The sequence below is a fragment of the Canis aureus genome, chromosome 11 (assembly GCF_053574225.1).
Source record: "Canis aureus isolate CA01 chromosome 11, VMU_Caureus_v.1.0, whole genome shotgun sequence".
NCBI lineage: Eukaryota > Metazoa > Chordata > Mammalia > Carnivora > Canidae > Canis > Canis aureus.
The window spans coordinates 32,880,239-32,893,870 of NC_135621.1; the positions used below are offsets into that span (position 1 = coordinate 32,880,239).

The following is a 13,632-nucleotide window of genomic DNA, read 5'->3' on the forward strand; positions in this document are numbered from 1 at the left end:
AGTCTCAGGGCTGGGAGGCCCACTCAGGTCCTGACCCTGCCTCTGATAACAAGGCCCACAGTCCTGTTTTGTCCGTCTGCAGGTGGTGAATATCATAGCGCTAAACACTAGCACTCTGGACAGATCCAGAGAGATTCAGTCCACACAAATTGATTCAGATCATTACTTACAATGTTTTAGATGGCAAGTCCCTAATTTCTGTCACCACACTGCACGGAGGCTGATTTTCAGTTTACCTTTTTTGTTTTGTTCTCAATCTTCGATGTTTTGATTCTTAATTCAGAGCATTCATCTCAAATGGATTCAGAGACTCAAATCTGCTGATAAATTCATGATTGTTGAGAATATTGGACGGAGGAGGAAGACGTCAAATGAGCTTTGAATATTGTCTCCTTTGACATTTTAAAGTCAAGGTGGGCTGAACCGCGGATCAACACGTATAGGCATTATGTGACAGAGATGTACCATGTGTACAAATAGACTGTGTATATCTGAGAAATAGAGCCTGGAAGGAAAGGTAATAGAGAAGCAAAAGTCAAGGGGCTCAGAAATGAGGGATCCTATCTGCAATTGTCTTTACATGTCCTGCTTCCTGGATTAATGGAGTAGGGTGGGGGGGAAAAGGGGGAATTTGTGTATTTATCCTAATTAGGCCTGATGCTGGCCTACCAGTATACCACACACACACAACACACGCCATTTTATATATTGGAACATGGAGTCACAGAGAAGTCCTTTGCCTACGATTATTTATTAGGAAGTAGGACCATAATTTCAATTCGGTTCTTTCTTATTCTGAATTACAGACCTTTACAACTCTGCCTGATTTGCAAGCAAATTTTCTTGGGTATCTCTCCTTCCCCAGCATTTAATATTATAATGAGGATACTTTTTTCTTTTTTGTATATAATGAGGCTGCTTTTTAAGTAACTGGTAGTTTAAGATTTGCTAGGCCAGTTTTTTTATGCCATTTTAAAAATTCTAGTGGCCATTTCATCCCTTCTTTGAATGTTTCTTAAGTACAAGCAATGTGGCAGGCCCTGGAGATAGAGAGAGGCCAGGTATTGGGCAGTGTCACTCAAAGTATGATCTATGGACTATTCTTGGTTCTTGTAGTAGTCAGGGTTCTCCAGAGAAATAGATTAAAAGGATATGTATGTGTGTGTGCATAATGAGATTTATTATAAATAACTGGCTCATGCAGTTATGGAGATGATCAAGTCCCAATATCTGCAAGGTGAGTTGGCAAGCTAGAGACCCAAGAAAGCCAATGATGTAGTTCCACTCAAAAGCTTAGCAGGCTCCAGGCCTAGGAAGGGCCAGTGTTTCAGGTCAAATCCAAAGACAGGAGGGAAAAAAAATAAACCCAGTTTCAAGGCTGTCAGGCAGGAAGAAGTTTCTTACTGAGGGGATGGTCAGCCCTTTTATTTTTTTCAAGGCCTTCAACTGATTGGATGAGGCCCACCCACATTAAGGAGAGCAGTCTGCTTTACTCAGTGTATTGATTCAAATGTTAAGCTCTTCTGGAAACACCCAGAACGACATTTGACCAAATATCTAGGCACCCCGTGGCTCAGTCAATTTGACACTTAAAATGAACCATCACAGTCCCCAAATTGTTCTGTAGCAAGCCAAGTACGAATGATCAAAATTGACATTTAAAAACTGCCAGGGGAATTGGACTTTGTGGCAGCCCAAGCATGTGATCAGTGGACTTGATGAACGGGTATAGGCCAATTTGTTAAATGCAGGTGATGAATAGCATGAGGAGCAAGCTATGTACTAAGTATGTGTGTTAGGGCCAGATTTTTTTTTTTTTTTTTTTAAGATTTCATTTATCCATTCATGAAAGACACAGAGGCAGAGACACAGGCAGAGGGAGAAGCAGGCTCCATCCAGGAAGCCTGTTGCAGGACTTGATCCCAGGACCCCAGGATCATGTCCTGGGCCAAAGGCAGACACACTCAACCACTTAGCCACCCAGGTGTCCCAGGGCCAGATTTTTATCCAGGATTAATGGGGAAGAAAAAGTTGGTTTTCCTCCACTGATGGTTTGGGAAGTGCTGGTATGGGCACAACGGTTTACATAGGCCCTAAGTCCCCATGTGACAGGCTTTGTAATGACTATGTGTACACAAAGCTAGGGGGAGCACTCCTGGGAGGGACCAGCAACAGAAAGAGGTCATTGGGGTGTGCAGACCACCTCTAAAAAGGTGGCCTTTTGCTGTCCTAACCGTCCTCTCCACTCAAAGGACCAGGACAAGCCAGAACAAAGAGATCAGGAGCCAGAGAGATGAGTAGTCCAGGAACCAAAGCAAGAGTCAGGATGAATGAACTGAGCCATGAGCATGGCAGAGCAATAGGTCCCTTTTGTACCAAGCAGCTTTCGGTTGTACCTGTCAGCTGGGCCAGAGACACCAGGTCCGTGTGCATACGAAGCCAGGGAAAGTCAGTGCTGAGAGGGCCCTGAAACACATCTCCAGTACGTTCCAGAAGCAGAACCTGGCCAAGGAAGAGGAATGGGCCTGCTCAGGATAGCCTACCTTTAGAACAAACCAGAAATGCCAATTCTGCTGTTGATCAAGTACTTTCTATGTGCCAGGTGCAGGGCACAGCATATGTGTTGCCTTTTCTGACATTGGGGCTTGGCATTTATTATTTTGTGTGTCGTCTTTAGTGACAAATCTATAGAGCTTTAAAGGGCAGAAAATGCCTACCATCCTTTAAGAGCTAAGTTTGGTTAAAACCATTTGGGGCCTTAAAAAAGGTAGACTTGATATAGACTCTTGCTACTCCTGGCATTGTAATTGCTTGGGGGGGGGGTACATAATTATGCCTTTAAATAAGCACATAAGCAAAGGATTATAGATGTGTAAATGTGGAGCTTTCAGGGGAGGAGCCAGAGGAGGTGATGAGGTCCCCATGGGAAGCCTGCCTATCCTTCCACTTGGCCTCTGGATGAACTTTGACCTGCCTAAGGCTGAAGGGAGAAAGATTCAGAGATGCCACAGATCAAAATAAGCCAAGGTTTGTCGGCCCTTTTTTTCCCATATACTAGAGAACAGCCCTGTGTTCAGAAAGTTTATAGCCTTTAAAACACCCTAATTTTTGCCATCAACTCATCTTACTCATTATACCACTTACTTTCATTGGCAGCTATTGGAACTATTGCCCAATGAGGGGCAAAGTGCTCAGAGCCTTGTATTTCTCTGTATCTTACTTAAGACTCCCATCATGTTTGTGAGGTTAACATTTCTGCTCCCATTTCAGAGATTGGAAAACCAACGCTCAGAGCATTTAAGTGATACCTCCAAAGAACAAATTTCTAGTTCTTCTTTGTTGTGAATTTTCCAGAGTTTCTGGGACCCTGGTGTACTTCCAGAGTTTACTGGGTTCCTTCCCAAATGTCCCAGGGTTCTTTCATGAGAAAGAAGACCCCTCAGGCCCCAGAGCACCTGTACCTCTGACTCAGAGCATAAAAGCAGGGGCATGGCCCCACACAGTCACGGATATCTTCACTTCAGTCGCAGTGCACCACAATGGGAAAGCTTAAATGTTGAGCGTCTGTTTCCTCATCTGTAATGGGGACACTGGTTGCCACCTTCTCTTACTGCGATAACCTCAGACGTTATCAGCATGAACTACCCAGCACTGCACAGATCCATAGCAGGCCCCACACAAAGCATAACTCTGCCTGCTGCCAGAAACTAGATGCTCATCTTTTCCCACCCCTGCTCGAAGGGTCGATGTCAGTTGAGCAAACACAATTGCTGTTAGTGGCCTATTCGTTTTCATTCTCTGTGGAACTGATTTGGTTTCACCAAACAGGCAAACAGGTTTCAAAAGCCTGGGTCACAGCTTGTAATTGGCCAGCTCGGTGACAATACAACCCTAATCAACCTGTGATTTTATGTACCCACACACTCAGCCTCGGCCTTTGATCTGTGGTCCTGAGCAGTGGAATTCAGCGAGTCCCATACGCCAGTAATAGGAGAGGGCCAGGAGCTCAGGCATTAACCCCGAGGTAATTAAGAGGGAGAAAAATGAGTCATGTTTATGAAGGCCCACAGTCACATCAGAAAGCCCTGGGCAGAGGCCGAGGTAGTGCAGCGGCACAGGTGAAACCCGCGGGGTATAATTCATCCCTTTCTTTGATCTTCTCTGGGACAGTTTGGAAGCTCAGTGGGGTCTGAGCAGGAAGAAGAAAAACTCAAAGTATGGAAAAAGAGGAAGGTGGTTTTTTTTTTTTGGTGTGGGTTTTTTTTTTTTTTCTTTTCTTTCTTTTTTTTTTTTTTTTTTTTGGCAGGCAGCTAAGAGAGGATGATTTTCTAGAGATGTCATTTTTGCTTGGTAATCTCTCAGGCAGCCGTGTTGTAGCTGGATCCTGGGATTTGGGCAGCATAAGAACAGAGAGGAGTGACAGCTTTGGGTTTATCATGTCCCGGATGCACCTGCATACAAGGTGTGGTATGCTAAGTATCTTTAGGAAATGGAGATTTTACAGTAATAAATTTTTTTTAAAAAAACCATAGCTCTCTATAGGGCCTGTAATGAAACTTTAAGTGGGGCATGTACAGGCTCAGGCCTAAGGGCGACCTGGGTACGAATTCTGACACCACTGTGTCCTGGTTGTGTGACTTTGAGGCACTTGATTATTTTACTCTTGGCTTGGACACATGTATCTGCCTCACAGCGTTCATCAGATGGTATATTACCACAAAGATAAGTATGATCTGTTGTTCTCATTGAGCTGCCAGCCTTTCCAGGAAACATTTGCTAAAACAATTACCAAGTACAGTATGACAGCTACGTGTTTTTCATAGTGATATGTACCAAAAAAATGTACGAATACCCTGAAGAAGATTTTGCCTACACACGGAAGGAGGCTTCTGAAACGGGGTTTTGAAGGATGAATAGGTGTTCACATAGGAAGAACTAAACAAATGTGGCCGTTATTAATATTTGTTCCTTTTACTCCTTTTTGCACTCTTCCACTTTCTCCGTTTCCTCCTTCCCCTCCACCTGCTGCTACTCCTTCATATTCGAATTTTATAGAGAACAAGAATGTCTGCCTGGAAATGTGCCAAGTAGGAAGGCAGGGTATTTAATTAGGGGAAAAAAATCATGATTGTCTTCTTTAGACGGCCCCTTCGTTTTAATCGTGGTAGTTGGTCCTGCTGTGGGCTCTGTCCCCGGGTCCTGCTGTGGGCTCTGCCCCCGGGTCCTGCTGTGGGCTCTGCCCCCGGGTCCTGCTGTGGGCTCTGTCCCTGGGTCCTGCTGTGGGCTCTGTCCCCCGGTCCTGCTGTGGGCTCTGTCCCTGGGTCCTGCTGTGGGCTCTGTCCCCGGGTCCTGCTGTGGGCTCTGCCCCCGGGTCCTGCTGTGGGCTCTGTCCCCGGGTCCTGCTGTGGGCTCTGTCCCCCGGTCCTGCTGTGGGCTCTGTCCCCGGGTCCTGCTGTGGGCTCTGTCCCCGGGTCCTGCTGTGGGCTCTGTCCCCCGGTCCTGCTGTGGGCTCTGCCCCCGGGTCCTGCTGTGGGCTCTGTCCCCGGGTCCTGCTGTGGGCTCTGTCCCCGGGTCCTGCTGTGGGCTCTGTCCCCCGGTCCTGCTGTGGGCTCTGTCCCCGGGTCCTGCTGTGGGCTCTGTCCCCGGGTCCTGCTGTGGGCTCTGTCCCCCGGTCCTGCTGTGGGCTCTGCCCCCGGGTCCTGCTGTGGGCTCTGTCCCCGGGTCCTGCTGTGGGCTCTGTCCCCGGGTCCTGCTGTGGGCTCTGTCCCCCGGTCCTGCTGTGGGCTCTGTCCCCGGGTCCTGCTGTGGGCTCTGTCCCCGGGTCCTGCTGTGGGCTCTGTCCCCCGGTCCTGCTGTGGGCTCTGCCCCCGGGTCCTGCTGTGGGCTCTGTCCCCGGGTCCTGCTGTGGGCTCTGTCCCCGGGTCCTGCTGTGGGCTCTGTCCCCGGGTCCTGCTGTGGGCTCTGCCCCCGGGTCCTGCTGTGGGCTCTGCCCCCGGGTCCTGCTGTGGGCTCTGTCCCCGGGTCCTGCTGTGGGCTCTGTCCCCGGGTCCTGCTGTGGGCTCTGTCCCCGGGTCCGCCCAGATGCATTTATTCCCCACGACTCCCCGGCGCTCTCCCTGGCTGGGGACAGCGAGGCCCCGGGTGGTGACGGACGCGCGGGCGCGGGTGTGGGCTCGGCCGCGTCGCCCCGGCTAACCTGGTGTTTCTCCCCCAGATGGGAAGCCGGTGTCCCTGTCTCCGCTGGAGTCGCAGCCGCACAGCCCCCGGTACGCGGCCGCCGGCCCGCGGGAGCGCGAGAGCCTGGAGGTGCGCGTGCGGGAGGTGGAGGAGGAGAACCGCGCGCTCCGCAGGCAGCTCAGCCTGGCGCAGGGCCGTGCGCCCGGGCCCCGGCGCGGCAACCACTCCAGGACCTACTCCATGGAGGAGGGCACGGGCGACAGCGAGAGCCTCCGCGCCGGCATCGTGGCGGGCAACAGCTCCGAGTGCGGGCAGCAGCCGGTCGTGGAGAAGTGCGAGGTAAAGAGCGCCTGCGCCCCCCGCACCCCGCGCCACCCCGAGGGCCCCCGGGCTCCTGCCCCCACCCTCCGGCTCCTGCCCCGGGCTCCTGCCCCCCACCCTCCGGCTCCTGCCCCCACCCTCCGGCTCCTGCCCCAGGCTCCTGCCCCCAACCCCCCCGGCTCCTGCCCCCCCCTCCCTCCGGGCTCGTGCCCGGGCAGCGCTGGCGTTAATGCCTCGGGCCGAAGGTGCGTCTCTCACGGACACTGACCTTGCCGTGTGGCCTGGCCCCTCGCTGAGCCGCTCTGAGCCAGAGTCTTTGCCATCTGAAAAATGGGCCCAATAGGGGCCCACGCCTCGGAGATGCTAGGAGGAGCCGAGGGGTGGAGACGCTTGCTTGCTTCTTGGCGGTTCGTTTTGACCCAATCAGGGTTCCTGACCCTAGTTGTCATCCGTCCTGGGGATGCCTCTAACTTAGAATACAGTGAGGGTTGCGCCTGGACTCGTGGCCCTGTCGGGCAGTTCCCTTGGCCTCCTTCTCACTTTATAATCAGCTTTTGAAGTTCAGAACCAGACATTTGTTGCTCTTCCAAGGCAGTGATTTAACTTTACAGCCTAATAGCTTGTCTCCCCCCCACCCCCGCCTCGCCACTTTCCCTGTTAGTGACTCTTTGGACATTTGGAAAACTTACCACCTCTTCTCCGTACTGTCCTCATCCCACTCATTTGGCTCATTTGTGCATCTGTGCTTATGTCTGCACTGAACACACACACATGCACACACACTCGTTTCCTGCTGCTTCCAGTTCCCAAGGACAGAAATTAGAGCACCCCTGTCAAAATCAAGGCCTCTTGTGATCCAGACGTGCCTAAGTTCATATCCCAGCTCTGGTGGTTTCTGCTGTGGCTGCTTGAGCAAGTATCTCATGAATAAATTTGAGGAAAAAAATTCTTCACACGGGATTTATGAGAAGTAAATGGGATGGGTCATGTAAAGCCACAAGCAGTGCCTGGTACATAGTATGTTTTTAATTATGGGTTTTGTTTTTTTGAGAGAGAGTGTGTGCGAGCAGTGGGGGTGAGGAGGTGGGCAGAGGGAGAAAGAGAATCCCAAGCAGGCCCCATAGTCAGCACAGAGCCTGATGCATGGCTCAATCCCATAACCCTGAGATCGTGACCCAAACCTAAATCAAGAGTTGGATGCCCAACTGACTACCACCCAGGTGCCCCATCAATTATGGTTAATTTTTATTATTTTTAGTTAGATACATTACCTACTGCTGCTTTATTCCATTTCTGGGCCGCATCATCAGAATGAGACTTCACACCCCCCTGAACACTCCTGGCAAACTGTAATATGTTGTTCATGTGAGAGTAGTTATTGTTGCTGATACTATACAGTCTGTGACAAGGGAATGTGGGGCTTACTAAGCAACATAGACTCTATTCTGGGGAAGGTCAGTGGTGAATGAGGAGAACCCCAGGCTTTAGTAGGATTTCTCGCAGTTTCTGAAGCCTGGTTGAGGTGTGGAGAGGTGGACAGTGGTGGATGGAGGCTGTCCGGTGAGGAATGTACACATGAGTATGAAAAGTGTGAAGCAAAGCCTTGTCCTAGCAAGAAAGAATGCAGGACATGGGGAGGTGGTCAGTCAGGAAGCCTAGAGAACCCGAGCCGGGAAACTCGGATTATCATTCATAATTATCATTCATCCTTCATTCAGCAGATAGTCACTCAGCCTCTGTTAGGTGTCTCACACTATTCTCTGTGCTGGGAAACATCAGTGAACAAAAAACAGCCCAAACTTCCCTTCTTGTTCTCATGTTGAGATGGGACATAGAGGAAGAGATCAAGAAATAGAGAAATTCAAATGTCAGGAGGTGTTAAATGCCACACATTTGTTCAGCCCTGCCCACATGCCATGTCCCATCCGTTCATTCTTCCACAACCATCGACAGTTGCCTATGGTACTCAATCTCTCTCCCTTTTTAGATCTTTGAAAATGAGGACTCAGCCGTGTTAACAGATCCCCCTGCTTCAGGCTGGTCTGGGAGGACCCTAATTTGGGAGCTTCTCTTCTTGCCTGAAAGGCGGCTTGCTTGCTTTCTTGCAGATTCTTTGCTCACAGGTTGTGACCCTGATGTCTGCTCAGAGTGGGTGATGGAACCCTCCACCTAGGTGGGACAGCTCAGAGGGAGGAGGCATATGTACATTACCATGACTCAGACGGACTCAGAATCAAGGAGATGGAAAATGGAAATGAGAAAGGAAACAAAAGGGGGAGGGTGGGGGACCCAAGTGGGGCAGAGGGAGAAATTGGGGCTTTCTTTTCCTACCATGGGCTGTCTGGCCAGCAGCTTCCCTTCCCCGTTCTGTTTTCTGAGAGACGCCTCCTATTTCTGAAGAGGGCTTCTGCCCAGAGCGCTCTGCAGAAGAGTGTAGACAAAACAGCTACTGAAGCTGGGAGACGGGAATCTCAGTCCTGGCCTCATTCCCAGCGTAAGAGCTGTGTGGCACTGAGCAAGTTACATCATTTTTCTGTGTCTCAGTTTCCTCGTTTGTAAGTTACCAATAAAAATCAAGTTCCTGCCTTGTTTGTATTATGTCAGTGGTGACAGTAGATACTACAGCTGGAGGCAAACTCTAAAAATACTTGTTACTGGCATTAGATTTTACTGTGAAGTATCTAATCCCAACTAACAATGGCTTGACATCTAATTTTTCTTTATGCTCAAGAAGTCTGGAAGCCTTTCAAGTAGGAATGTCCATTTTGGGGATGCGGGCTTCCTTGATGTTTCACTCAGCTTGCTTGACTGGCATTCCCAAGGTCCTCTCAGTGTCCATGATGGCTGCTGGAGCTTTGGTCATATCTCCACATTCCAGCTGGCAGGAAAGCAGTGGGGCTAAGACGGAGTATGCCACCCTCCTTAAATAACATGCAGTTGACGTCCACCATCCGTTCCTCTAGGAGCACGCTGGTGGAAGAAATTTGCTGCAGCTGCCATCTAGCTGCAAGGGAGCCTGGAAAGGGTAGATTTCATTCAAGAAAGCCACGTTCTCTGCTAACATTTTGGAGTTCTGGTGCTAGAGAGAACAGATGTTATAGTCACAGTGAATGTTCTTTATCACATGGATTGTGCGCAGACTTGGTGGTGAATTAGAATAAAATATCAAAAATGCACATTTGTGGCACCCACCTTAGACCTGCTCATCAAGATTCTCTGGGTGCCTGCAAGATATGAGCATTAAAAAAAATTGGTACAAGTGATTTAGAAATAGTAGGGACTGTTTAGAAGCCACTGCTTGAAGCCACAACAAAAAATGGGGTTCTCTTCATTCTCATGATCTGATGAAGCACAGGGATGAAGTAGCAATATAGGAATTCAGACCTAGGGGACACCTAGGCAGCTCAGTGTCTGAGACCTACCTTTGGCTCAGGTCATGATCCCAGGGTGCTGGGATCAAGTCCCACATCGGGCTCCCCATAGGGAGCCTGCTTCTCCCTCTGCCTGTGTCTTTGCCTCTCTCTCTGTGTGTCTCCCATGAATAAATAAATAAAAATATTTTTTAAAAAATGGAATTCATACCTGGCAATTGTTGATTCTTATCATCTCTTTTCAGTCATTTGCACCTGAGAATTAAAAGCTTTAATCTTTTGTTTTTCTTCTCTTTGCCTGTCTTGATAATGTTACTTCTTAGACCCTGCAAGTTATTTTTGGTAGAATTGTCTGTGCTGAAACCTGGGTCCTGTTCAGAGCTTGCACAGATGAATTTGAAAGTTGATCTGCTGGCAGCTTCTTTCAAGGTGGTCTCCTCTGGGAGCACATTGACCTTGAGATGCTGACTTTATAGTCATTATTATGGTATAGATACTTTCTCTGTCTCCATCGTTTGGTGTCTTAAAAGATTTTAGCAAAGAAGCCATAGAGGCAAACAAGAAATGTCAATGGAGTCAAAATGGAAGCCTCCCTTCATGGCGACACTTAGCGATTACAAGTGCTGAAGCCAGTCCGGACACCCTGTCAGAGCACAGCGCCTCGTAACTAAGGACATTGTCATCATTCCTTGTTGCACTGAAACTTCTCCGGGGTATGACAAGTATTTCTTGAAAAGTCTTCTGTAATGATGCCCAGGCTGTCAGTCGAGATATCTGGTGATGGAAACAATGGGCCCTCACCAGTCCTTGTGCCCTCTTATCGTTCCTAATTACATGGCCTTCAAAGAGCTGTCCGTTTTATTCTTGCCTTTCTCTGTTGTCAGGGCAGTGCTGTTTCAGTGATGACTGATTCCTCTGTGCCCCAGAACTTGCAGCAGAAAAATCCTCTTTGATTCCCCCATGGGCCCGCCTGTGTCTGGATATGTGTATTTTTCTTGACTTTCTGGTTCAGGTCTATTCCGAGAGTCAGCTCTGGTACAGCGGAAGTGTCACAGGATCCAGAGTCCAAATTCCTGACCACGAATCTTGCTTTGTTGGTCATTAGTCATATGACCTGGGGTAATTGAGTGACTCTCTTAGAGTCTGTGTCATCCTGTTACAAAATGAGAATTTATGATATGTTCTTCCCCCTGCAGTTGTGAGGATGAAACGGGTTAGCAGGTGGGAAACTAACTCTGTACGAGCATCACATACCCTTGCGCTGGGTGTTCTTGTTCCCTGATTCTGCCTGACGGACACTTAAAATGTCATGGCTTCAAACAATACCAGTTGTTTTATTAGCTCTCATGGTTTCTTTGGGACAAGGATTTGGGAAGGGCTATAGAGCTGTACTGGATTGGTGTTCCTCACACACTTGTCAGTAGTTTGTGGCTGGAGCTGAACAGTGAAGGCTGGAGCAGTGGGCACCGGCCCCGCCTCCCTCTTCCGCGTCTATAGACTTGGGCCTCTCAGCGTCTATCTGTACAGCTGGTTTGGGCTTCCCTCCAGCATGGCAGCCCCAGGGCAGTTGGTTGCTTCCATGGCAGCTGAAGACTAAGCACAAGTATTCCAGTGACCAAGGCAGAACAGAAACACTTTTCCGGACCTGGCCTCAGAGTCCCATCGTGTCACTTCTGCTGATAGTGTAACCTTTTCATGGACAGAGGCTCAAAGGCTCACCCAGTTTCCCAGGGAGAAGCACACACGCCATCTCTCAGTGGGAGGGGATGTCAGGAATTGGTGGATGTACTTTGATTCAACAGCAGTTGACACTGTTACAGTGAGGGGTCAGGTGAATGGTTCTCTCTGATGTGAGACCACCATTATGGAAGTATGTCTCTCCTACTCCACGCTTTGAGCTTCATTTCTTGGTAGTAATGTCATAGTAATAAAAGTTAACATTTACTCAGCCTTTAAAGTGGATCAGACACTATGCTAAAATTTACATAAAATAATTTACATAAAATATCTCATTCAAACCACACAGCATACTTTCTTCATTTTACACATTAGAAAACTGCTAAGAAAGTTTCGACAATTATTTCCAAGTCATGCTACCGGGTGGAGGGGGAGCTCGAATTTAAACCTAAGCAGTTTGCTTCCGGAGCCTGTGCCCGGAGCCCCTGCCTTATCACTCTGTGAGTCAGAGCACCTGGGATCCATGCTTCCGTGAGCTTGGAGCCCCAGCTCTCGTCTGTGCCTGGCAGATGCCTCACCTTACAGGCTGTGGGTAACTGGGCGTGAGGGAGGGGGGGTCACCTTTCCCCTTGGGGGCTACAGCAGCCCCACGGGGGTAGTCATTACTCAGTAGGTTGAGGCAAGGATGTACCTGTTCTTTTAAAAGAAGTTAGGTTGAAAATTGCCTTCCAGATTGTGACTGTGACTGTATTTGTTAGCTCAGTGTACTGAGCTAGCTAACAGGTGTACTATTTTGCTTTAGGCATTACATTTAGAAGACTTGACACTTTGTATGTTCATTTTCTGGACCCCTAAAACCACAGTATTTTGATCTATTGCTTTTACTTCATTTTTGAGGGTTTTACAAACTAACTCCTCAGTGGAGGGGTTTGGGGCCTCCCATATTTACATTGTTGTTGGAAGATACTCTTGTTTCATCTGGGTTCACATTTTATTAGCCTCACAGGTTGTCTTCTGGGCTACCCCAAGGATCTAAATCTGCTAAAGTATCTTCCCTAAGTGTCAGGCCCTGGAGTTAGGGAACATGATATCTGGAAGGATCCTAGTAGGATTTTCTTATGCAGGGATTTTCAGGAACCCTAGCTCCTAAAGTGATTACTTAGGTTGCCTCCCCTACTGGAGTCTGGTAGTTAGTTATTGCTTCATACCCAGTTATCCCCAAAACCCAATGGCTTCAGATAATGAACCTTTATTATGTCATACAGTTTGTGAGAATCAGGACTCTGGAAGCAGCTAAGTAGTCCATTATATCTGGAGGGTTCTCATGTGGTTGCAGTGAAGTTGTCTGCTAGGGTTGCAATTATTGGTAGGCTTGTTGGGGCCTGGCAGATCTGCTTCAGAGATGGCACACTAGTGGGCTGGGACCTCAGTTCCTTAGAATTATTTGCATGTTCTCACACTGTCCCTGAGGAGGGGATCCAGAACAAGGCAGAGGCCATAATTTTATTGTGACCTGCCTTTGATATCATATCCTACTAGTTCTGCCAAGCTCTATTGGCCATATAGACTGACCCTAATACAGCATAGGAGAGGCTATATCATGGCTACATAAGCTGGCAGGGATCTTTGGGAACAGTCTTGGAGGTGGCTACCATACCATGCCCATGGCAAGGGGCCCTGCCCTGTCTCTTGCAGCCTCCTGTCCATACTTACTCCAAAGGAGTCCTGCCCTCATCTGCTTTCTCTGTCATGCTCTCTTATTATGTTTTATTTCTTAAAATGTGCCATTAACAACAACAAATAAAGATGCAACCTTCTCATTTCAAAGATAATGAAGGTAAAATGGAGCAAAATAAAAGGTCTGTCCTAATTTTGCACAGTTGCTACCATGGCCCAAATGATGGTTGATTCCAGTGGCTCATCTCCTCCCTCCTGTGTCTTCTGCCCTCTTGTATGGAGGAGGATGAAGGTAGTTCCAACATTTGACAAAAACAGAGGGAATCGGGCAGCTCCAAAAGCCCTCCTTTCAGCTGTGGGGGAAAGACAATCCCAATCCTTACGTGAAGGAGAGGCAGGGTGAGGGCAG

The 13,632-nt window shown here is 48.7% G+C and overlaps 1 protein-coding gene across 4 annotated transcripts in view; it reads left to right on the plus strand.

Moving 5' to 3' along the window:
- Positions 1 to 13,632, plus strand: part of LARGE1 (LARGE xylosyl- and glucuronyltransferase 1) — a 528,281-nt gene that overhangs the window by 227,043 nt on the left and 287,606 nt on the right. For all 4 annotated transcript variants that reach the window (XM_077914722.1, XM_077914719.1, XM_077914720.1 and 1 more), the window contains one exon: positions 6,215 to 6,516. In XM_077914722.1, coding sequence (XP_077770848.1) covers positions 6,215 to 6,516 — 302 coding nt within the window. The remainder of the gene's footprint in view (positions 1 to 6,214; positions 6,517 to 13,632) is intronic.